Below are 26,583 nucleotides of genomic sequence, written 5' to 3'. Positions count from 1 at the left end.
AAAAAGTAAAAAAAAAAATTGTAATAAAATATATATATATATATATATATATATATATATATATATATATATATATATATATATATATATATATTACTTTTTGCTATATCCCCAAAAAAAAAGAAGAAAATTCAGTTTAGGCAAAAATATATGTATATGTGTGTGTATATAATAATATAATATTTTTTTTTTTTGTAGCAGAATACATATTGGCCTAATGGCCTAAAAACTGAGAAAGAAATGTGCTTTTTTTTTTTAGCGATATATATATATATTTTTTTTTTTGGATATGTATTATAGCAGAAAGTAAAAAATATTGTGTTTTTTTTTTTTATTGTAATTTTCAAAATTGTCGTTTTTTTTTTTGTTTGTTTATAGCGCAAAAAAATAAAAACGCAGAGGTGATCAAATGCCACCATAGAAAGCTCTATTTGTGGGGGGGAAAAGACATCGCACAACCGCGCAATTGTCAGTTAAAGGGACGCAGTGCCGTATCGCAAAAAAATGTCCTGGTCATTAATGGGGTAAATCCTTCCGGTCCTTAAGTGGTTAAAATGTGTTAAAAAAATAAATAAATAAATGCTTTTGAAAAATAACACTGCGCAAATATCATGTAATAAAAAATTGCAAGAGTCATCATTTTATTCTTTGGGGCCTCTGCTAAAAACATATATATATAATGTTTGGGGGTTCTAAATAATTTTCTAGCAAAAAAAGAAAAAAAGTAGATTTTTACATGTCGGAGCGAAGTGTCCGGATTGGCCCAGCTGGCACGTAGTTAATTGAAGAAGCTGAAGTTAGAAGCTGATTGGCTACTATGCACAGCTGCACCGGATTTTGTCCTCTCCAGTTTTAGGAAAATAACCCCAATGTCCCTGGAAGTGATTGTATGACTTGATTAATGGTTGGGGGGGGGGGGGAACCGGTCGGGGTCACACAGGGTCAGGGCGTGGACAAGAAGCCTCGGTGATGTCACCAGACAGGTTACCTGAGCAGGACATGTGACGCCGCGACGCCACACAACACTTCCCATCCCTCTTCCCAACGTGGGAAAAGTTAGAACTTGTCTGCTGGGACCTGTCGGGACACGAGCGCGCCGGACTGTTGGCCGGACCGCTGCTGCCTCGGGAACGGCCTCTATTGACGAAGGTAAACAGCGCTGGCGCTTCGAAACGCATTCATTGTTTGATTGGCTTGTTTGTTCCGGAACAGGATTTACCGGAGAACCATTTAACTATTTGGTGAGCGTTGAGACGGGTGTAATTAGCCAACGCGTGAGCGTCTCTTAAGGCTGCATTCACACCTGAGCGTTTTTCTGGTGTTTTTTCACAAGGTTTTATGCGCGATATTGGCATGGTTTGAACTTTGGCGATTTTTTTTTTTATTAGAGAAAACTATCATCTGTTGCATCATTTGTTGCTAGGTTTTTCCATCGGCTTTTAATTTTTTATTATTATTTATTTATTAAGGAGTTAAGGTTGGGTTCGGGTGTGAGTCAATATTTTATTTATTGTCTTATTATTTATTTATTTTGTTAGGGTGTTAATACTAATACTACTACTATTAATAATTAATGAATAAATGTAAAATAAATACATAAATAAATAAAAAATACTCATAAATAATAAATACAATAAATCAATACTATACACTATACTAAACACTTTTGATGCCGTTTTTTGGATCATTGTCATTGATACAGCGAGCAGTGCTATAAAAATGCACTGTAAAAAATGGCAGTAAAGGGGTTAACCAGTAGGGGGCACTAAAGGGGTTAAGTGTGTCCTAGGAAGTGCTTTTAACTGTAGGGGGATGGGCTATGTGTGACACGACACTGATCAGTGTCCTGTAACTAGTGTTACTATATAATAATAAATAACCTCTAACCTTAAACCCTTATGCCCTGTACACACGATCGGTTCGTCTGATGAAAACGGACGTTTTCATTGGATGAACCGATCGTGTGTGGGCCCCATCAGTTTTTTTTCCATCGGTGAAAAAAAAAAATAGAACCTGTTTTAAATTTTTTGTATGGTTAAAAAACCGATAGAAAAAAACTGATCGTCTGTGGGGAAATCCATCGGTCAAAAATCCACGCATGCTCAGAATCAAGTCGACGCATGCTCGGAAGCATTGAACTTGATTTTTCTCTGCACATCCCTCCTCTCATCCCCTCTCTCTCTCTCTCATCCCCCCCTCTCTCTCTTTCATCCCCCTCTCTCGCGCTCTCTCTCCCCCTCCTCTCTCTCTCTCTCTCTCTCTCTTCCCTCCCTCTCTCTCTCTCTCATCCCCTCTCTCTCTCTCTCTCTCCCCCCCTCTCTCTCTCTCTCTCTCATCCCCCCCTCTCTCTCTCTCTCTCATCCCCCTCTCTCTCTCTCTCTCTCTCATCCCCCTCTCTCTCTCTCTCATCTCTCTCTCTCTCTCATATTCCCCCGTCTCTCTCTCTCACCCCCCCTCTCTCTCTCTCTTATCCCCCCCTCTCTCTCTCTCTCATCCCCCCCCTCTCTCTCACCCCCCCCTCTCTCTCACCCCCCCTCTCTCTCACTCTCTCATCCCCCCTCTCTCTCATCCCCCCTCTCTCTCTCTCTCTCTCTCTCTCATCCCCCCTCTCTCTCTCTCTCCTCTCTCTCTCTCTCTCTCTCTCATCCCCCTCTCTCTCTCTCATCTCTCTCTCACCCCCCCTCTCTCTCTCTCTCTCTCATCCCCCCCTCTCTCTCTCTCTCATCCCCCCTCTCTCTCTCTCTTTCACCCCCGCCTCTCTCTCTCTCTCTCATCCCCCCTCTCTCTCACTCTCTCATCCCCCCTCTCTCTCTCTCATCCCCCCTCTCCCTCTCTCTCTCATCCCCCTCTCTCTCTCTCTCTCTCTCTCTCATCCCCCTCTCTCTCTCTCTCATCCCCCTCTCTTCCCTGTGCTGGTCGGCTACTTGCCTACCCCTTGCCTTCCTCTGGATCAACTGTGGGTATATAATTGGGTATATGTGATTTGTATGATATTATTATTATTATTATTATTATTATTTTATTTCTTATGGTTGAACTTGATGGACTTGTGTCTTTTTTTTCAACCTGACTGACTATGTTGTCCCAGCCTTAGATGTACACATGCTTTATATATACACTACTGGAAGGATTTTTCCAGCCTTCCTCTGGGTATAGGACTGTGAAGATGGAGGTTTTCTATTTATTTTATTTTGGTTGAAAGCATTGCAGTGCTGTGGTGTTTTTGTTTTTTCATTTTTGTTAATTCCATGCATTTTAAAGAGATCTTAGGCTTTGTGCAAATGGGCAGATGGTGGTAGATGCTGTCATTTGTGTGGACGTCATTGGTGACAAAATGATTTGAATGGATGTCTATATTGGTGAATAAGCCCCATGTGCTGTAGGCTTTGTGGTCTTTGTTGGGTCTCTCTGTCCCTGGTAGGATGCGGACAGGCGGTAGGATGCGGACAGGCGGTAGGATGCGGACAGGCGGTAACCCGCGCTCACCGCCCTCGCTGTTTATGGCCAGATTCATTAGTCTCCTGTGCGGGCTCCGCTCACCTGGATAATTTCTCCGAGTTTTGCTGAGGGCGAAATCTGCAATCTGACGAGTGCAATTTGTTTCCTGCGAACTTCATGCAGATGGCGTGTTACCCTTCCCATGATCGCGCTTGTGTCCGATAAGAGAGATGATAATAGAGATTAGTTATATACGGTTTACTATATATGGTCCATTCAAATGTAAATCGCACGGAATACGCGAACCATCACATCTCCATGAGACCGGGGATGGTGACAGTAACCACTTCCATACCGGGCACTTAGGCTGCATTCACACCTGAGCGTTTTGTCGCCTGAAGCGCGACGCTCAAAAACGCTAGAGGGGGGAAAAAAATACATTATTCCCTATGGAGATGGTTCACATCTCCACTCCAAAACGCCTGACGCCGAACGCCTGAAGCTCAAACAAGTTCCGGACCCTTTTTTGTCGCGCGTATCGGGCGGTTTGGTCGTTTTTGAGCGTTTGTATTTCCCATAGAAAGTAATGGAAACGCTCTATTCAAGCGACTAGTGCGACAACGAGCGTTTGCTACGGGCGTTTCGTCGCTTTAATCAATAGAACTTTTCACCCAGGCAGAAGATTAAAAAAAAAATCTACCAACATAGCAACAAGTGATGAAAAGATGATCATTTTTCCTATTGGCTAAAATAAAAAACGTCGAAGTACAAAAACGTCGGACGACGCTGTATGCAAACGCGCGAATAAGCATGAATACGCGTGACAAAACGCCGGAAAAAACAACCGAACGACCGACGCTCAGGTGTGAATGCAGCCTTATACACCTTCCTGCCCAAGCCAATTTTCAGCTTTCAGCGCTGCCGCAATTCGAATGACAATTGCGCGGTTGTGCTACACTGTACCCAAACAAATGTTTTATCATTTTGTTCCCACAAATAGAGCTTTCTTTTGGTGGTATTTGATCACCTTTTTATTTTTTGCGCAACAAATAAAAAAAAGAGCGAAAATTTTGAAAAAAACTAAGTTTTTCTTTGTTTCTGTTAAATTTATTTTGTAAATAAGTACCTTTTCTTCTTCAATGACGGGCACTGATATGGCTGCACTGATGGGCACTGATATGGCTGCACTGACGGGCACTGATATGGCTGCACTGATGGGCACCGATAAGGCGGCACTGATGGGCACTCATAGATGGCACGGCTGGGCATTCATAGCTGGCACGAATGGGCACTCATAGCTGGCACGAATGGGCACTGATAGGTGGCACGAATGGGCACTGATAGGTGGGCACGGATGAGCACTGATAGGTGGCACTGATGGACACGGGTGGGTGGCATTGCTGGGCAATACAAATTTTGTTTGTGCCATGATGGTTCCAGTCAGTGCCCATTTGTGGGCACTGATTGGCATATGTTATGTATACATTTGTACATGTGGATGGCCATGGGGACTTACCTGGCCATCCACATGTTGGGTGCTTCCCTGGTGGTCCTGGGCGACATCCTGGTGGTCCAGTGTGGGCATCCGAGGGGGGGGGGGGCTGCGCTGATAAACAATCAGCACTAACCCCCCCCCATCAGAAGAGCCGCCGATTGGCGTCCATAGCTGCCGATTGTATGACTCGCCCCCCCCCCCCCTCTGCGGCCGCGTCTTTGGATTTGATTGACAGCACCGGGAGCCAATGGCTGTGTTGCTATCAATCTATCCAATGAAGAGCCGACAAGACCTGGGAAAAGCAACACGGCATTGCGCCCATGGAATTTTTTTTTTTTTTTTTTTTTACGAAAGATATTTAGAAGAATACGTATCGGCCTAAACTGAGGAAACAAAATGTTTTTTTTATATATTTGTGGGGATATTTATTATAGCAAAAATTAAAAAATATAATTTTTTTTCAAAATGGTCGCTCTATTTTTGTTTATAGAGCAAAAACTAAAAACTGCAGAGGTGATCAACTACCACCAAAAGAAAGCTCTATTTGTGGGGAAAAGAGGACGCCAATTTTGTTTGGGAGCCACGTCGCACGACCGCGCAATTGTCAGTTAAAGCGACGCAGTGCCGAATCGCAAAAAGTGCTCTGGTCTTTGACCAGCAATATGGTCCGGGGCTGAAGTGGTTAAAGTCGCTGCGACCTCAAGTCGCACAGATATGAACGCTACTCCTTGGAGATCATGGGGTACGACTTGTCATGTGACTTTGCAGTCGCAGGACAAGTCACACAAGCGTGAAATGCGCCTTATGGAGACAAATTGAGTGTTTTTGAGCTGAAAAAGCGGTCACTAAAGTGTGAACCCCGCCTCCATAGGCCGCCAACGCATCACAACGCACACAAAAAAAAATCCAATATAAAGGTTGCGTCTCTCTTCTTTCCATGCACCACAAGAATCCGATGGTTCCCTATGCCTCAGGCTGCGTTTGCGCAGTGCGTTGGGGGCGCCATTCATGACCGACCGCACGCGATGATTGCGCGTTGTGTTCACATACGGTAATGGAGACGGGAAGCCGGCGTAAAACCAAGACCAGTTCAGGCTCGCTGATGGCAGAAACAGAAATATATATTATTGATATGAATTTATTAAATGTATTTAAAAATATATATATATATATATATATATCATATATTTTTTTTTTAACAGAAAAAATATATATATATATCATATTTAGTGATGTAATGACGTCACTCTTCAGCATTTCTGAGCATTACAATTGTTCTGATTCTTCCGCCGCTAATACGAAATATTTCTAGATACATTGTTACTATTATTAGAAACATTGGGGCAGATTCACGTACATCGGCGCATATTTGCGTCGGGCGTAGCGTATCTAAGATACACTACGCCGCCGTAACTTACTTTTTTTTTTTTGGAATCCTCAAAGAATTTGCGCTGTAAGTTATGGCGGCGTAGTATATCTTTGGCGGCGTAAGGGCGCGCAATTCAAATGGATGTGATGGGGGCGTGTTTTATGTAAATACGTCGTGACCCGACGTAAACAACGTTTTTTTTTAACGGCGCATGAGCCGTCCGTGGGGGTTTTTCCCAGTGCGCATGCTCGAAATTAAACCGGAACAAGCCAATGTTTACGACGGTGACGTCATTTTACGCAAATCCCTTTTCGCGAACGACTTGCGCAAACGACGTCGAAAATTCAAAATTCGACGCGGGGAACGACGGCCATACTTAACATGGAGTACGCCTCATAATAGCAGGGGTAACTATACGCCGGAAAAAGCCGAACGCAAACGACGTACGTTCGTGGATCGCTGTAACTAGCTAATTTGCATACTCGACGCGGAATTCGACGGAAACGCCACCTAGCGGCCGGCGGAAAAATGCACTGACGGCGTACTAAGACGTACGCCTGTCGGATCCATCCGAGATGCCGTTGTATCTTGTTTTGTAGATACAAAACAAAGATACGACGCGGGAACTTTAAAATTACGCGGCGTATCAATAGATACGCCGGCGTAATTCTTCTGTGGATCTGCCCCATTGTTGCTGTGTTTAGAATTTTCTCTTCGTTTTGTTACATTTCACTAAATAATTGTCGGAAGTGTTCTGAATGTTTTATGTCCCCCCCCCCCCCCCCCCAATGTATGCAGTACCACACCACGGCAGAGGAGGGCGCTATATATATATATATATTGTAATGTAGAGGTGAGGCGGCCTATGGGGACATTTTTTTTTTTGCATTGCTTCAATGTTGATGAAAATAATTATCTACAAAAATATACTAGACGATGATAATAATAATTAGAAGAAGATATAATATATAATAATTCCAATGCTGGCTCCTCCCCTCACACGCACTTTCTATGAAGTTTCCTCCTCCTGGTAAACTTTTGGAATCCGGCCCTGCACGGGTTAAGTGTCCCCCCCTCGCCTGGCTCCGCCCCTCCCGGGCTAGCCACGCCCCTCCCCCCACTTAGCTCAGTCTGAGTCTCTTCCCCAGCCACGTGCTGCGCCCCTCCCCTCCCCGGGCTCCTCTGCGGGCGGCTGCCGGGTGACCCCGCTCTGCCAGGTGAGTTGTGTGTCTCCCTCTCCTCGGTGACAACGTGTCCTCCCCCCTCCCCCAACCTCTGACAACTTTCCCTGGGTGTCTCAGCTGCTGCAGAACCTCTTGGGGGAGGGGGAGGCCTGCTGGGTGTTGTAGTGCAGGGCAGTGATTGGCAACTGGGGGGGGGGGTCCCAAATTCTGAATTCCCCCCCCCCCCCTCTTATTCTTCCCCCTTCCCCCCCCCCCCTTCCTGCATTTCCCAGCCATTACTCCCAATGGCAGAATATGGAGGAAGAGCGGAGCTTGTGACGTCTCCTGGCAACCAGGAATGACCGACCGCCGCCGCAGCCAATCACAGCGAGCCCTGAGTACAGTAAATAAGTGAGTGCGGCGCGTGCCCCCCCCCCCAGAGCTGACAGCGAGCCGCTTCCCCCCCCCCCCAGTGCTGACAGCGAGCCGCTTCCCATAAACCCCCTTCATTGAGTGCTGATCAACCCCACTGTTTACACAACCCCCCCCCCTTCACCGCCAACAATAACCCCCCCCCCTTCACCGCCAACAATAACCCCCCCTCCCCTTCACCGCCAACAATAACCCCCCCTCCACAAACAATAACCCCCCCCCCCCCCCAGTGCTGACAGTGAGCCGCTTCCCATAAACCCCCTTCATTGAGTGCTGATCAACCCCACTGTTTACATAACCCCATCCCCCCCCTCCTCCAATAATAACCCCCCCTCCTACGCCCTTAACAAAAAACGTCTCCACCTCTTCTTTCTTATTATCCCCCAACAATACCCCCCCCCCCCCTTTCACCTCTCCAACCCATCAATGACTCCCAACAATAACCCCCTTTTCCTCTTTGCCCCTCAAACCTTAATTACCCCCCACCCCTTGACTTCCAACAATAACTCCCCTTCTGCCTCTCCACCCCTAACAATACCCATGCCCCCTTGACCCCCAAAAATAAGCCCCTTCCTGCCTCTCCATCACAACAATAACTCCCCCAAGAACTCCACCTTCAACAATAACCCATCTCCCCTCTCTGAATCCTCAGCCATTTCCCCCCCCCCCCCAGCTTTCCATCCTCCACAATACCCTCCACCTGGACTTTCACCCTCAACGATATGCCCCCCTCTCCACCCTCAACGATATGCCCCCCCTCTCCTCCCCACCCTCAACGATATGCCCCCCCTCTCCTCTCCACCCTCAACGATATGCCCCCCCCTCTCCTCTCCACCCTCAACGATATGCCCCCCCTCTCCTCCCCACCCTCAACGATATGCCCCCCCTCTCCTCTCCACCCTCAACGATATGCCCCCCCTCAACGATATGCCCCCCCCTCTCCTCTCCACCCTCAACGATATGCCCCCCCCTCTCCTCTCCACCCTCAACGATATGCCCCCCCCCCTCTCCTCTCCACCCTCAACGATATGCCCCCACCCTCAATGATATGCCCCCCCCTCTCCACCCTCAACGATATGCCCCCCCCCTCTCCACCCTCAATGATATGCCCCCCCCTCTCCACCCTCAACGATATGCCCCCCCCCTCTCCACCCTCAACGATATGCCCCCCCCTCTCCACCCTCAACGATATGCCCCCCCCTCTCCACCCTCAACGATATGCCCCCCCCTCTCCACCCTCAACGATATGCCCCCCCTCCTCTCCACCCTCAACGATATGCCCCCCCCTCTCCACCCTCAACGATATGCCCCCCCCCTCCACCCTCAACGATATGCCCCCCCCCTCTCCTCTCCACCCCCAACGATATGCCCCCCCCTCTCCTCTCCTCTCCACCCTCAACGATATGCCCGCCCCTCTCCTCTCCACGATATGCCCCCCCCCCCTCCACCCTCAACGATATGCCCCCCCCCCCTCCACCCTCAACGATATGCCCCCCCCCTCTCCACCCTCAACGATATGCCCCCCCCTCTCCTCTCCTCCCCCAACGATATGCCCCTCTCCTCTCCTCTCCTCCCCCAACGATATGCCCCCCCCTCTCCTCTCCTCTCCACCCCCAACGATATGCCCCCCCCTCTCCTCTCCACCCTCAACGATATGCCCCCCCTCTCCACCCTCAACGATATGCCCCCCCCTCCTCTCCACCCCCAACGATATGCCCGCCCCTCTCCACCCTCAACGATATGCCCGCCCCTCTCCACCCTCAACGATATGCCCGCCCCTCTCCACCCTCAACGATATGCCCCCCCTCTCCTCTCCACCCTCAACGATATGCCCCCCTCTCCACCCTCAACGATATGCCCCCCCTCAACGATATGCCCTCTCCTCTCCACCCTCAACGATATGCCCCCCCCCTCTCCTCTCCACCCTCAACGATATGCCCCCCCTCTCCTCTTCACCCTCAACGATATGCCCCCCCCCTCTCCTCTCCACCCTCAACGATATGCCCCCCCTCCTCTCCACCCTCAACGATATGCCCCCCCTCCTCTCCACCCTCAACGATATGCCCCCCCCCTCCTCTCCACCCTCAACGATATGCCCCCCCCTCTCCACCCTCAACGATATGCCCCCCCCTCTCCTCTCCACCCCCAACGATATGCCCCCCCCTCTCCTCTCCTCTCCACCCTCAACGATATGCCCGCCCCTCTCCTCTCCACGATATGCCCCCCCCCTCTCCACCCTCAACGATATGCCCCCCCCCTCTCCACCCTCAACGATATGCCCCCCCCCTCTCCACCCTCAACGATATGCCCCCCCCTCTCCTCCCCCAACGATATGCCCTCTCCTCTCCACCCCCAACGATATGCCCCCCCCTCTCCTCTCCTCTCCACCCCCAACGATATGCCCCCCCCTCTCCTCTCCACCCTCAACGATATGCCCCCCCTCTCCACCCTCAACGATATGCCCCCTCTCCTCTCCACCCCCAACGATATGCCCGCCCCTCTCCACCCTCAACGATATGCCCGCCCCTCTCCACCCTCAACGATATGCCCCCCCTCTCCTCTCCACCCTCAACGATATGCCCCCCTCTCCACCCTCAACGATATGCCCCCCCTCAACGATATGCCCTCTCCTCTCCACCCTCAACGATATGCCCCCCCCCTCTCCTCTCCACCCCCAACGATATGCCCCCCCCTCTCCTCTCCACCCTCAACGATATGCCCCCCCCTCTCCACCCTCAACGATATGGCCCCCCCCTCTCCTCTCCACCCTCAACGATATGCCCCCCCCTCTCCTCTCCACCCTCAACGATATGCCCCCCCCTCTCCTCTCCACCCTCAACGATATGCCCCCCCCTCTCCTCTCCACCCTCAACGATATGCCCCCCCTCTCCACCCTCAACGATATGCCCCCCCCTCTCCTCTCCACCCTCAACGATATGCCCCCCCCTCTCCTCTCCACCCTCAACGATATGCCCCCCCTCTCCTCTCCACCCTCAACGATATGCCCCCCCCTCTCCTCTCCACCCTCAACGATATGCCCCCCCCCTCTCCACCCTCAACGATATGCCCCCCCTCTCCACCCTCAACGATATGCCCCCCCTCTCCTCTCCACCCTCAACGATATGCCCCCCCCTCTCCACCCTCAACGATATGCCCCCCCCTCTCCTCTCCACCCTCAACGATATGCCCCCCCCTCTCCTCTCCACCCTCAACGATATGCCCCCCCTCTCCTCTCCACCCTCAACGATATGCCCCCCCCTCTCCTCTCCACCCTCAACGATATGCCCCCCCCTCTCCTCTCCACCCTCAACGATATGCCCCCCCTCTCCTCTCCACCCTCAACGATATGCCCCCCTCTCCTCTCCACCCTCAACGATATGCCCCCCCCCTCTCCACCCTCAACGATATGCCCCCCCTCTCCTCCCCCCCCTCAACGATATGCCCCCCCCTCTCCTCTCCTCCCTCAACGATATGCCCCCCCCCTCTCCACCCTCAACGATATGCCCCCCCCTCTCCTCTCCACCCTCAACGATATGCCCCCCCCCTCTCCTCTCCACCCTCAACGATATGCCCCCCTCTCCTCTCCACCCTCAACGATATGCCCCCCCTCTCCTCTCCACCCTCAACGATATGCCCGCCCCTCTCCACCCTCAACGATATGCCCCCCCCTCTCCTCTCCACCCTCAACAATATGCCCCCCCCTCTCCTCTCCTCCCTCAACGATATGCCCCCCTCTCCTCTCCTCTCTCAACAATATGCCCCCCCCTCTCCTCTCCACCCTCAACGATATATGCCCCCCCCTCTCCACGATATGCCCCCCTTTCCTCTCCACCCTCAACGATATGCCCCCCCTCTCCACCCCCAACGATATGCCCCCCCCTCTCCTCTCCACCCCCAACGATATGCCCGCCCCTCTCCACCCTCAACGATATGCCCGCCCCTCTCCACCCTCAACGATATGCCCCCCCTCTCCTCTCCACCCTCAACGATATGCCCCCCTCTCCACCCTCAACGATATGCCCCCCCTCAACGATATGCCCTCTCCTCTCCACCCAACGATATGCCCCCCCCCTCTCCTCTCCACCCTCAACGATATGCCCCCCCCTCTCCTCTCCACCCTCAACGATATGCCCCCCCCCTCTCCTCTCCACCCTCAACGATATGCCCCCCCTCTCCTCTCCACCCTCAACGATATGCCCCCCCTCTCCTCTCCACCCTCAACGATATGCCCCCCCTCTCCACCCTCAACGATATGCCCCCCCCTCTCCTCTCCACCCCCAACGATATGCCCCCCCCTCTCCTCTCCACCCTCAACGATATGCCCCCCCCTCTCCTCTCCACCCTCAACGATATGCCCCCCCCTCTCCTCTCCACCCTCAACGATATGCCCCCCCCTCCCCTCTCCACCCTCAACGATATGCCCCCCCTCTCCACCCTCAACGATATGCCCCCCCCTCTCCTCTCCACCCCCAACGATATGCCCCCCCCTCTCCTCTCCACCCTCAACGATATGCCCCCCCCTCTCCTCTCCACCCTCAACGATATGCCCCCCCCTCTCCTCTCCACCCTCAACGATATGCCCCCCCCTCTCCACCCTCAACGATATGCCCCCCCCTCTCCTCTCCACCCTCAACGATATGCCCCCCCCTCTCCTCTCCACCCTCAACGATATGCCCCCCCCCTCTCCTCTCCACCCTCAACGATATGCCCCCCCCTCTCCTCTCCACCCTCAACGATATGCCCCCCCCCTCTCCTCTCCACCCTCAACGATATGCCCCCCCCTCTCCTCTCCACCCTCAACGATATGCCCCCCCCTCTCCTCTCCACCCTCAACGATATGCCCCCCCCCCTCTCCTCTCCACCCTCAACGATATGCCCCCCCCCTCTCCTCTCCACCCTCAACGATATGCCCCCCCCTCTCCTCTCCACCCTCAACGATATGCCCCCCCCTCTCCTCTCCACCCTCAACGATATGCCCCCCCCCTCTCCTCTCCACCCTCAACGATATGCCCCCCCCTCTCCACGATATGCCCCCCCCCCTCTCCACGATATGCCCCCCCCTCTCCACGATATGCCCCCCCCCTCTCCACGATATGCCCCCCCCTTCTCCACCCTCAACGATGTGCCCCCCCTTCTCCATCCTCAACGATGTGCCCCCCCTTCTCCACCCTCAACGATGTGCCCCCCCTTTCCTCTGGCTGCCTGACTCGCCCTCTTTTGTCCAGGGAAACTGTAAACAGGGGAAAAAGTTGTCAGCTGACAGCTGTTGGATCCGGGAGTCGGGAGTCACTGTTCCTTTAAGGGATTAACCCTTCACCTTCAGGACTGAGCCGGATTGGCTTTTGGTGTCTGCGACCGAAGCGAGTTTAGCCGGTTGTCAGTGAATGGTCTGGGGGGGGGGGGGGGGGCACCCGATAAAATCCGTCTCAAAAAGAACTCGAGATTTACCCGATGAAAGAAAAAAAAAGAATTTAGTTCTGTCCCGTCTTGTCGCCTTTCTGTACCGTGTCGCCCTCTGGTTGTACGCAGTTCCTGCGCCATATGGGGGCTCGCCAATCGGATTGAAGAAAATAAGTGCAGGTTGTCATTCACGAGATTGGCTACTTCTGGCTGTTTTTTATTTTATTTTTTTATATCGAAATATGTGATCTGGCGACTGCCAGTTCGGCGCAGAAACAGCGACGTGCTGACAGTTCACGTGCGAACGCTGCGCGCTTTTGCTTTCATTGGTCGGTAATTAAAAAAAACAACAAAGATTGTCCAATCAGGTTGTATAAGGCGTGGCAAGCTTAAATCTTTAGGGAAAGTTCCGGATTGGATGGATCAGGGAAGTCTTCATGTGACGTTGTGTTATTGTACGAAGAGTGTATGGATACATTGAAAGATTATTTTATCAATTGTACAATTAGATTGCAAGACCAGCTTCTGGTGTATGGATAGTTGTCATCGGGGGCTTTCCTCTCAGATCCGGCAATTCATAGAGAATCGTTTTCCGTAAATTGAAACTTTTCTATACGTTTTTGTATTGTATGTGTATGGAGTGCCAGGATGAGGTCACCTAGAGCCCAGGGCTAACCCCCCCCCCCCCCGAGATGTATGAGCATTGTGCCAGCAAACATCCCCCCTCCCTGCACAAATCATTGCCGCCCAACCCTTGAAATCCCCCCCCCCTCTAGCACAAATCCTCTACCCCCCAAATTTCCCCTTTTAAGTATGCATCCTATTCCCCCTCTCGGCACAAATTCCCCCCCTATTCCCCCCCCCCCCCTCCTAGCACAAATGCCCACACCCCCCAGCAAAAAAAATCACCCCTCCTAGCACAAATCTACCCCTCAAATTTCCCCTTCAGGTATGCATCCTCCCTCCTCTTGGCACAAATGACCCCCCCCTCCTCCCTCTTGGCACAAATTACCCCCCCTCCCTCCTGGCACAAATTACCCCCCCCCCTCCCTCTTGGCACAAATTACCCCCCCCCTCCCTCTTGGCACAAATTACCCCCCCCCCTCCCTCTTGGCACAAATTACCCCCCCCCCCCCCTCTTGGCACAAATTACCCCCCCCCCTCCCTCTTGGCACAAATGACCCCCCCCCTCTTGGCACAAATGACCCCCCCCTCCCTCTTGGCACAAATTACCCCCCCTCCCTCTTGGCACAAATGACCCCCCCCCTCCCTCTTGGCACAAATTACCCCCCCTCCCTCTTGGCACAAATTACCCCCCCCTCCCTCTTGGCACAAATTACCCCCCCTCCCTCTTGGCACAAATTACCCCCCCTCCCTCTTGGCACAAATGACCCCCCCCCCTCCCTCTTGGCACAAATGACCCCCCCCTCCTCCCTCTTGGCACAAATTACCCCCCCCCCTCCCTCTTGGCACAAATTACCCCCCCCCCTCCCTCTTGGCACAAATGACCCCCCCCCCCCTCCCTCTTGGCACAAATGACCCCCCCCCTCCTCCCTCTTGGCACAAATTACCCCCCCCCCCTCCCTCTTGGCACAAATTACCCCCCCCTCCCTCCCGGCACAAATTACCCCCCCCTCCCTCCCGGCACAAATTACCCCCCCCTCCCTCCCGGCACAAATTACCCCCCCCCCCCGCCACAAATTACCACCCCTATCCCTCCTCCTAGCACAAATTTCCACCCCTCCCTCCTGCCCACCCCTTGTCTCGGCCCTGTGTGTGTCTCCGGCAGCCGAATTCATCAGATTGTGTCAGATGGTGACACCCTTGTTTGGCTTTGTAATGGCTGCGGCTGTTGGGCAACCCTAGAGACGTTCCGATTGTACAATCTCCTTCAGACCTTCCAACAACTATGTAGTAAGTGGGCTTTCCTGATTGGTTACGTATTACATCTATAGAGGTTCTATATAGTTTTGTTAAATCGAAGGCTCATCATACTATACATGTTGCAATCCAATCATACAATCTTTGTACAATCAACAAGATTTTCCAAAGCTATATAATATGAGGACCTATCTAATCAACCAAATTGTATCCAGTTGGGCTCTTGCGCTACATAGTTGTTGGTGTAAAGGAGAGCGTACAATTGTAACGTATGGTAGATTGTAACATATATGGTGTGTTTAAGCGATTGTACAATCAGGTTGCATCTGTGACTGAATTTCTGAGTTTTGGGTGGAGTTGGCTTGAAGTTTAAATAGGAAATATGTACCTGTTGCAGATTAGATTGTGAGCTCTGTGGGTCAGGAATACCGCAGAAGGTGGAACCCCTATTTCCATAAGAAGTTTTAGGCTCCTCCCGCCCCTTTTGGCAGAGCTCCGCCCCCTGATCTGGGAGAAGTGAGTTCTTGTCAGAATGAAAGTAAAAGGAGCGGCGAATCTGACAGAACGGCGTTCCGTGTCTCAGGGAGGTAAACAAATTACACTGAAGAGAGCAGCGTGTTGCCATGGCGACAGAGCAATTAAATGACTTTACTGTCAGCCATGATATCGTTTTCCTGTTTAGAGGCTCCCGGGATTCCGACTTCCTTCGGAGTTTCTCAGAGGGCCCAGAACGGCCCCGGCCTCGTCTCGCAGGTGTCCCTTAATTGACCCCCAGAAGAAAAAAAAAAGGCTATATGATACCCAAAGACCTATCGGATACCCAGAAGAATTTATTTTTTTAAGGCAAAGGCATAATGAGCTAGTATGCACGGCATACTAGCTCATTATGAATGCTTACCTTAGAGCAAAGCTCCTGCACAGTCTCCCAGTCACCGCCAATGAAGCTGACGTTCTTCCAGGAGTTCAGGGTTCCGGCGCTGTGAGTGTCCAGAGCCGCGATGACGTCGCTCCCACGCATGCATGCGGGAGTCTTTTTTTTTTCCGGCAGCATCCACTGGACCTTCAGAGGGCATGCACTGCTGACGTCAGTGACTGCATGCAAGGTGAATATCTCCTAAATCATACAGGTTTAGGAGATATTCATTTTACCTACAGGTAAGCCTTATTGACCACTTAAAGCGGGAGTTCACCCATTTATTAAATTTTTTTTTTTCTCCCCTTAGCTTCCTGCTCGTTCGGTCTAGGGGAATCGGCTATTTGTATTAAAATATGTGCAGTACTTACCCGTTTTCGAGCTGCATCTTCTTCCGTCGCTTCCGGGTATGGGTCTTCGGGAGCGGGTGTTCCTTCTTGATTGACAGTCTTCCGAGAGGCTTCCGACGGTCGCATCCATCGCGTCACTCGTAGCCGAAAGAAGCCGAACGTCGGTGCAGCTCTATACTGCGCCTGCGCACCGACGTTCGGCTTCTTTCGGAAAATCGTGACGCGATGGATGCGACCGTCGGAAGCCTCTCGGAAGACTGTCAATCAAGAAGGAACGCCCATTCCCGAAGCCCATACCCGGAAGCGACGGAGAAGATGCATCTCGTAAACGGGTAAGTACTGCACATATTTTAAAACAACTAGCCGATTCCCCTAGAGAAAACGAGCAGGAATCTAAGGGGAAAAAGTGCCCTCTAAGGGTGAACCACCGCTTTAACGACCGCCACACGACGATATACCGGCAGAATGGCACGGCTGGGCAGATGGACATACCTGCACGTCCTTTACATCTACCCAGCCGAGACCCACGGACCCGATCGCCGCTGGAGTCCCGCGATCGCTCCCCGGAACTGAAGAACGGGGAGAGCCGTATGTAAACACGGCTTCCCCGTGCTTCACTGTGGCGGTTGCATCGATCGTGTCATCCCCTTTATAGGGAGACACAATCGATGACGTCACTCCTACAGCCACACCCCCCTACAGTTGTAAACACACACTAGGTGAACACTAACTCCTTCAGCGCCCCCTTGTGGTTAACTTCCAAACTGCAACTGTCATTTCCACAATAAACAATGCATTTTAAATGCATTTTTTGCTGTGAAAATGACAATGGTCCCAAAAATGTGTCAAAATTGTGCGAAGTGTCCGCCATAATGTCGCAGTCACACAAAAAAATCGCTAATCGCCGCCATTAGTAGTAAAAAAAAAATAATAAAAATGCAATAAAACTATCCCCTATTTGGTAAACGCTATAAATTTTGCGCAAACCACCTGGTGAACGCTTATTGCAATTATTTTTTTTTTTTTTACCAAAAATATGTAAAAGAATGCATATCGGCCTAAACTGAGGAATTCAAAATTGTCGCTCTATTTTGTTTATAGCACAAAAAATAAAAACCGCAGAGGTGATCAAATACCACCAAAAGAAAGCTCTATTTGTGGGGGAAAAAAGGACGCCAATTTTGTTTTGGAGCCATGTCGCACGACCGCGCAATTGTCAGTTAAAGCGACGCAGTCCTGAATCGCAAAAAGGGGCCTGGTCCTTTACCTGCATTTTGGTCCGGGGCTTAAAGGGGTGGTTCCCCTAAAAATAAACTTTTGACATTGCATTTGCTACATTAATTACAATTAGAATCGGCTGGTTTTATTGAAAAAATACCTCCGTACGTAGCATTTGCTATATTCGTTCCCACCGCCACTTCCGGGTACGATGCTGGCGGTGGGCGTTCCCAATTGATGGACAGGCATCCGACCGACGCATCCATCGCGTCACGAGATGCCGAAAGAAGCCGAACGTCGGTGCGGCTCTATACGGCGCATGCGCACCGACGTTCGGCTTCTTTCGGCATCTTGTGACGCAATGGATGCGTCGGTCGGATGCCTGTCCATCAATTAGGAACGCCCACCGCCAGCATCGTACCCGGAAGTGGCGGTGGGAACGAATATAGCAAACGCTACGTACGGAGGTATTTTTTCAATAAAACCAGCCGATTCTAATTGTAATTAATGTAGCAAATGCAATGTCAAAAGTTTATTTTTAGGGGAACCACCCCTTTTAAGTGGTTATAGGCTTACCTGTAGGTACAAATGTGCTAAAGGGGTATACAACCACTTTAAAACATTAAAGGCAAAAGATTTAATAGATGGAAAGATGAAAAAATGACTAAAGATCCACTTTAAGCAATAAAAATGTGGTGAATTCTCCTTTCCGCTACTGACGCCATCTTTCTTTCTCCCTCCAGGGCTCTTCGCCTAAATGGGTCCAGTAATGCCCCCCAGCAAGAAGCCGGAAGGCACGGGCATCAGCATCTCCAGCTACCACAGCAGCGCGCTGTCGAACCCGCTGCACGACGACGATGACCTCGACTTTCCGCCGCCCGCTGTTAAAATAAACAAGGAGAAGGGCGCCGTGGAGGACGAGGAACTGACGAACCTGAACTGGCTGCACGAGAGCAAAAACCTGCTGAAAAGTTTCGGCGACACGGTCCTACGGAGCGTCAGCCCCGTGCAGGACATCGACGACACCCCGCCGTCGCCCGCCCAGTCGGACATGCCCTACGACGCCAAGCAAAACCCCAACTGCAAACCTCCCTATTCCTTCAGCTGCCTCATCTTCATGGCCATCGAGGACTCGCCCACCAAGAGGCTGCCCGTAAAGGATATTTACAATTGGATTCTGGAGCACTTTCCGTACTTTGCCAATGCGCCCACCGGCTGGAAAAATTCGGTGCGGCACAATCTCTCTTTGAATAAGTGTTTCAAGAAGGTGGACAAGGACCGGAGCCAGGTGAGGAGACTGCAACACCCATAAGTGGGGGTGGAGCTTTTTTTTTTTACTTAAAGGGGGACTCCTAAAAACTCTTTGTGTGTGAAAAGATTAGAACTTTCTTCTGTGCTACTTGGAGAGATTTTCTTACTTCCTGTTGTGGTGACCACAGTCAGGCTCCTGCCACTGAAACCAAAAATCAAAGCTTGTAGCCCTCCTTCTCTTAATACAAAACTTAAAATGTATTTAAAACATTTTAATTTTGGAGGGCATGTGACACCCCCTGACAAGCTATTATTTCTAGGTGCAGGCATAAGAGGCCCTAGATTTTGTAATATTGAGGTCTATTCATGGCTGTCTTAATGAGAGGGCACACCTGGGCACTGCTCAGGGGCCCCAGCTGCATGGGGGGGCCCCTGCACTTTCCCCAAAGCAGCTTGGCCTTGAGCGCACGCTGCCCTGAAATTGGGGGCACCATGGTGGCACGGAGAGTGATAGATGCACAGGGGAGGCATTCTGCCTCCTACCTACTTGATGTCTGTTTACCTGCACTGTCATCATTATAGGGGCCCCAGAGCATTACTTTGCCCAGGGGCCCATGATGCTATTAAGACTACCCTGGGTCTATTGTGAATGACTGTCTCATTAGTTAAGCCGAATTGTTTCGTTGTGTGTGTGTGTGTGTATATATATATATATATATATATATATATATATTGCCTACACCCTCTTGTGTGCTCCTGTCCCCCGTCATGGGGGGTAATGGAAGCATAATGTTGGACAGGGACATCCCATTGGTGGAAGACACAAAGGCAAGCAGGGAGAGCCAACAGGGGGAGACACAAAGGTTGAGAGGAACAGCTCACAAGGGATGGGAGCACACAGAGGTGGGTGAAGACAGCCCATTTTGGGGGAGACACAAAGGCGAATGGGGATATCCACTGAGGTGGACAGGGACAGCCCATAGAAGGAGACACGAGGTTGGGGGGGGGGGGGGGGGGGGTTGAGAGGAAGACAAAGGTAGGTGGAGACGGCTCATTAGGGAGGGGCACACAAGGTGGGTGGTGACAGGCTATGTGGGGAAAGAGGCACAAAGGTAGCCCATTTGGGGAGTGGGAGCCCAAAGGGTTTTGCAGGGGCATCCCATGGGGGGGGGGCACAAAAGTTAGGTGGATGGCCCCACGAGGGGTGAGAGCATGTGAAGGTGGATGTAGACATACCATTTGGGGAGGATACCAAGGCAGATGGGGCTATTTACAAAGGTGGGCAGGGACAGCCCATAGGGGGAGACACCAGATTTGGGGGGGGGGGATAAGGAGGAAGACAAAGGTAGTAGGAGAAAGCCCATTAGAAAGGAGCACACAAGGTGGGTGGGGACAGCTTATGAAGAAAGAGGCGAGGGGACAGCCCATGAGGCTGTGGGAGCATGTGAAGGTGGGTAATCCACAAAGGCAGGTGGGTAATCCACAAAGGTGGACAGGAGAAGCCCATGGGAGGGAAACACAAAGGTGGAGTGGGACAGCCAATGAGGTGTGGCAATGCACAAAGGGGGATAGAAACAGCCTATTCGGGAAGGCGTAAAGTTGAGTGAGGATGTTTACAAAGGTGAGCAGGTACAGCCCAGTGGGGGGAGACAAAGGTGGCTGGGAGCACACAAAGGTGGCTGGGCGCTCCCGTGGGGAAGAAGACCCAAAAATAGGCAGGTACAGCCCACAAGATAGGTGAAGACAGCCTGTTTGGGAAGATGCAAGTTGAGTGAGGGTACTCGCAAAGGTGAGCAGTAACAGCCCATTAGGCGGAGGCCTGCATGGGTGGGGGCACGCAAAGGTGGCTGGACACTCCCGTGGGGTGGAAAAACCTCCAAAGATAGGCAGGTACAGCCCAGAAGGGGCTGGGAGCACACAAGATGGGTGAAGACAGCCTGTTTGGTAAGACGCAAGTTGAGTAAGGGTACTCACAATGGTGAGCAGAGACAGCCCATTAGGAGAGGCCAAGGCCACACAAAGGTGGCTGGGCACTCCCATTGGGAAAAAAGACCCAAGGAAAGGCGGGGACAGCCCAGGAGGGGATGGGAGCACAAAGATGGGTTTAGACAGCCTGTTTGGGAAGACGTGAAGTTTATTGGGGATTTGTACAAAGTTAGGCATGGACTCCCGTGGGGGATGAGATCCAAACATAGGCAGGGACAGTCCAGGAGAGGGTAGAGCACACAATGGCTGGTGGTGACTTTCCATGTGGGTGAGAGCACATAAAGGTAGGCGGAGACTCCTGTGTGGAGAAAATACCCTTAAGATAGGCAGGTTCAGCCCAGGAGGGAGTGGGAGCACACAAAGGTGGGTGGAGACAGCCTGTTTGGGAAGATATAGAGTTGGTTACTCATAAAGTTGAGCAAAGCCCATTAGGGCAAACATAGGTTGGCACACAAAGGTTGCTGGGCACTCCCATGGAGAAAAAGACCAAAAGATGGGCAGGGATGGCCCAGGAGGGGGTTGGTAGCACACAAAGATGGGTGTAGACAGCCTGTTTGGGAAGCCACAAAGTAGATTGGGGATGTTTACAATGTCAGGCGTGGACTTCCGTGGGGGATGAGACCCAAGACAGCCCAGGAGGGGGTGGGAGCACACAATGGTAGGTGGTGACCTGTTATGTGGGTGAGAGCACACAAAGTGAGGCAGGGACAGCCCAGGAGGAGGTGAGCAAACACAAAGGTAGGTGGGGACTCCCATGGGGTAAGAGACACAAACATAGGCAGTGACAGCTCAGGAGGGGGTTTGAGCACACAATTGTGGGTGGGAAGCACACAAAGGTAGGCAGGGACAGCCCAGGAGGAGGTGGGAGCACACAATGTTGGGTGGAAGCACAGAAAGGTAGGCAGGGACAGCCCAGGAGGAGGTGGGAGCACACAATTGTGGGTGGTGACTTTCCATGTGGGTGCGTAGCACACAAAGGTAGGCAGGGACAGTCCAGGAGGAGGTGGGAGAACACAAATGTAGGTGGGGACTCCCATGGGGTAAGAGACACAAACATAGGCAGTGACAGCCCAGGAGGGGGGTTTGAGCACACACTGGTGTGTGGTAACCTTCCATGTGGGTGGGAGCACACAAAGGTAGTCAGGGACAGCCCAGGAGGGGGTTTGAGCACACAAAGCTAGGCAGGGACAGCATAGGAGGAGGTGACCTTCCATGTGGGTGGGAAGCACACACAGGAGGTAGGCAGGGACAGCCCAGGAGGAGGTGGAAGCACACAATGGTGTGTGGTGACCTTCCATGTGGGTGGGAGCACACAAAGGTAGGCTGTGACAGCCCAGGAGGAGGTGGGAGCACACAATGGTGGGTGGTGACCTTCCATGTGGGTGGGGAGCACACAAAGGTAGGCTTCCAGTTCCAGGTGGCTAGGCACAGAGACTGGAATTAAAGTGGGGAGACCCCACTGTTGGTGAATCAAAGAGATATCTGAGGCTGACTCTGCCTGGATCTGATTTTGCCTGTATAGCACATTGGTGTGTTGTGTTTTTTTCCCCTTTACTGTATATGTGTGTGTGTGTGTGTGTGTGTGTGTGTGTGTGTGTGTGTGTGTGTGTGTGTGTGTGTTTTTCTCCCCCCCCCCCCCCCCCCTCCTGCTATGTTTTTATTATTGCAGTGACACGGCCACTTTAAGAATGAATGTCAACACACACAAATGGCTCATTGCATTACCACGGCACGTGCTTTGCTGTGAATGACCCCCGGCGGAGGCCCAGAACGAGGATATTGATATATTCTGATGATTGTACGAATTGTCGCGCTGACCTTTCCGGGACGATACTCGACACTTGTAATGACGTTCCAGGCGGCTCTCCTGATTGAGTGTCACTATGTGACCCTCGCAGCCGATTCATTATGGAGCCGGGGAATTCCGCCGCCGCCGCCTCCATTTCTTTTACAAAGGTTTCTCCTGAAATTGTAGTTAGAAATTTCATATATTCATGAATCGGAGACTTTCCCGTTCAGTCTGAGGACGGCAGGGAAATATTTGGTTACAGAAGCAGTTGTTATAGGCAGCTGTTCAACCACTGAAATGATTTAAAATGAGAGGCGGTTTGAAGGTCGTTTCTCTCTAAGTCGGTCTTGTGTCTCCCTCACTGATGGCTTGCGGTCTCTATGCATCTCTATGCAATGCAGACAGGTCATGGCTAGTGGGGGGGGGGGACCAGGTAGGGGGCTGTACATAGCTTCCTGAAAGCATTACGGCACCCTGACTTCAGTTTAGGCCCCAAAATTGTGCTGAAGGCCAGAGCTGCGACAAAACTCAGTAGCTAGATTTCCATTTTTTAGCACTGTGACTTTTATTGGAAATACTTATTTTACATTACAACAGTTCTCCAGATTACAGAGAAAAAGACCAAGTGGTCTATCGAGTCTGCCACGTTTTTTGTACATTTCATAGTGTTTATTTATTTTTATTTATTTTTTTGCTATTTTTGTTTTTATGTGGGTTTTTATTTATTTTTATGTGTGTGTGTGTGTGTGTGTGTTGTTGTGTTTTTTTTTTTTTTTTTCTTTTTTATGTCAGAGTTTAGATTTCTGTTTGGGGGGTGGGATTCTGATAAATTTGGAGGTAAAAGGCTGATAAAGGGGTGGGGTTATTTTGATAAAGGGGTGGGGTTATTTTGATAAAGGGGTGGGGTATTTTGATAAAGGGGTGGGAGATCCAGCTAAGGTGGTAATTATTCTGATAAAAGGAAGAGCAAGGATCCTACAAAAAAAGTGTCAGAGGATCCTGATAGAGGGAATAGAAACTAGAAACCTAGAGGAGTGGTGGCTGAAAAAGACCAAGTGGTCTGTCAAGTCTGTTTTTTTTTTTTTTTGTATATTTATAGACATTTTTTATTTTTATTTTATTTTTTGTTTAGCTTTTGCTGTTTTTTATTGGGTTTATTTTTTGTTTTTATGTTGCGTTTTTGTCTTTTGTTTTCTCTTGCTGTCTTTGTTTAGGTTTGTTTTAATAATAATAATAATATTATTATTATTATTATTATTATAAAAAATTAAGATTATAGCGTATAGATCTATGTTTTGAGCTTGGAATTCTGACAAATGGGAGGGAAAAAAAGCTGATAAAGGGGGCGGGATATTCTGATAAAGGGGTGGTAAGGATCCTGATATAAGGAGGAGCAGGGATCCAAAAAAAAATAAAAAGTAACAGGGGATCCTCGTAGAGGGAATATAAAACAGAAATCTAGAGGAGTGATTGCAGAAAAAAGACCAAGTGGTCTGTCAAGTCTGTCCCGTATTTATATTTATATTTATATATATATATATATATATATATATATATATATATATATATATATATATATATATATATATATATATATATATATATATATATATATATATATATATATATATATATATAATTTTTTTTTTCCTTTAGGATCCCTGCTCTTCCTTTTATTAGGATCCTTACCACTTTAGTGTGTGTATGTATGTATGTATGTATGTATGTATATATATATATATATATATATATATATATATATATATATATATATATATATATATATATATATATATATATATATATATATATATATTAAAGTGGTAAGGATCCCAATAAAAGGAAGAGCAGGGATCCTAAAGGAAAAAAAAAAAAGTAGCAGAGGATCCTGATAGTAGAACTAGAAATCTAAAGGAGTGGTGGCAGAAAAATATAAATATATTTTATTTACAGATTTTTTTTTTTTTAGTTTTTATGGGTTTATTTTTTGTTATTTTATTTATTTTTGTTTGTTTTATATAACATTTTTTTTATGGGTTTGTAATTTTTTTGTTTAGTTAATTTTTTTCTTTTTGTGTTTTATTATTTTTTTTTTATGCTATTATTTTTATTTTTTTTGTCTGATTTATAGATCTGTTTTGGGGGCATTGGATTCTGATAAATGGGAGGGGGGAAAAGATGATAAAGGGGTGGGAGATCCTGCTAAAGTGGTAAGGATCTATGGATCCTGATAAATGAAGGAGTGGGGATACTTTTTTTTTTTTTATTTTTTTTTTTTTTTTTTATTATGTTATTTGCGTTTTTGTTACTATACTAGATCTGTTTGTCCCCAGCAGGTTTGAATCCACTTGCTGTTACCTCCCTCCCCTGGAAGTCTATTCCACACATCAACTACTCTTTCAGTAAAATCCTACTTTGTAAAGAGTAGTTGATGCTTGGAATAGACTTCCAGCAGAGGTACGGAGTCAGTAAACAGTAAGTGGATTCAATCTTGCTTGAGACAACCAAAGATCTACTGTATACTCAGAAAAAAAAAACGCAACAATCTGTGGGGGATCCGGGGACAAGTACCGTCTCTGGACTTCACTGCGTCACGCTCGCTTTCCTCACCAGCTGCAGCGCCATCGGGCCGGTCGGTGCCCACTGCCTGCCATACGCACCATCTGATCGCTCTCGTCGTTAGGCCTTTTTTTTTTTCATTTCCATAATTACTATGCAATTAAAAGGCGGCGCAGACGGCGAAGGCGATTAACCCGGAAAGAGAGAAGCCGCGTCGTTAAATCATATCGCATGAAGACCTCCACGCTGCCGATTTTTTTTTTTAGGTCATGGAACGGTTAGACACCTGTCTGTACATAGAGGAAAAACGGGCGCAAGACCGCGAGAGAGGAAAGTGCTTGGAAGAGGTAGCGGAGTTCATAAATCGGGGTCCTCCGCCCCTTTTGGTCTAGATGCTTTGTCGCCCTTTTTTTTAGTACAAGTAAAACTTTGGTGTGAGGGTAACTTTGGTGTGAGGGTAACTTTGGTGTGAGGGTAACTTTGGTGTGAGGGTAACTTTGGTGTGAGGGTAACTTTGGTGTGAGGGTAACTTTGGTGTGAGGGTAACTTTGGTGTGAGGGTAACTTTGGTGTGAGGGTAACTTTGGTGTGAGGGTAACTTTGGTGTGAGGGTAACTTTGGTGTGAGGGCAACTTTGGTGTGAGGGCAACTTTTGGTTTGAGGGCAACTTTTGGTTTGAGGGCAACTTTTGGTTTGAGGGCAACTTTTGGTTTGAGGGCAACTTTTGGTTTGAGGGCAACTTTTGGTTTGAGGGCAACTTTTGGTTTGAGGGCAACTTTTGGTTTGAGGGCATTTTGCAAGACGAGAAACTTTTTAGCGATGTCTTGATATAAGAGTAGCGTCATGTCACAACTGAGTATAAAAAAGAGAGAGGAGCCTTTAAGTGTAGCAATATGGTTACATTTAACCACTTAAGGACCTTGCCTCTTTTTCAGATTTGGTGTTTTACAAGATTTAAACAGTTTTTTTTTTTTGCTAGAAAATTACTTAAAACCCCCAAACATATTGTGTGTGTGTGTGTGTGTGTGTGTGTGTGTGTGTGTGTGTGTGTGTGTGTGTATATATATATATATATATATATATATATATATATATATATATATACATTTTTTTTTCTAACACCCTGGAGAATAAAATGGCGGTCATTGCAATACTGTTTGTCACACCGTATTTGCGCAGCGGTCTTACAAGCGCACTTTTTTTGTAAAAAAAATTACTTTTTTTAATAAAAAAAATAAGACAACAGTAAAGTTGGCCCAATTTTTTTTTATATATTATGAAAGATAATGTTACGCCGAGTAAAATGATACCCAACACGTCACGCTTCAAAATTGCGCCCG

At 49.3% G+C, this 26,583-nt stretch overlaps 1 protein-coding gene across 4 annotated transcripts in view; it reads left to right on the top strand.

Moving 5' to 3' along the window:
* FOXN3 (forkhead box N3) overlaps positions 1-26,583 on the top strand; it is a 223,233-nt gene that overhangs the window by 69,780 nt on the left and 126,870 nt on the right. For 2 of the 4 annotated variants that reach the window (XM_040333129.1, XM_040333133.1), the window contains exon 2: positions 18,403-18,947. In XM_040333129.1, coding sequence (XP_040189063.1) covers positions 18,417-18,947 — 531 coding nt within the window. In that variant the 5' untranslated portion in view covers positions 18,403-18,416. Of the gene's footprint in view, positions 1-939; positions 1,150-7,435; positions 7,520-18,402; positions 18,948-26,583 lie in introns of those variants that run through there. The other 2 variants (XM_040333131.1, XM_040333130.1) reach the window with 2 other exon arrangements.

Source organism: Rana temporaria, chromosome 13 (genome assembly GCF_905171775.1).
Source record: "Rana temporaria chromosome 13, aRanTem1.1, whole genome shotgun sequence".
NCBI classification, from domain to species: domain Eukaryota; kingdom Metazoa; phylum Chordata; class Amphibia; order Anura; family Ranidae; genus Rana; species Rana temporaria.
The sequence above is the reverse complement of the archived record's forward strand: the minus strand, read 5'-3'. Positions and strand labels throughout refer to the sequence as shown.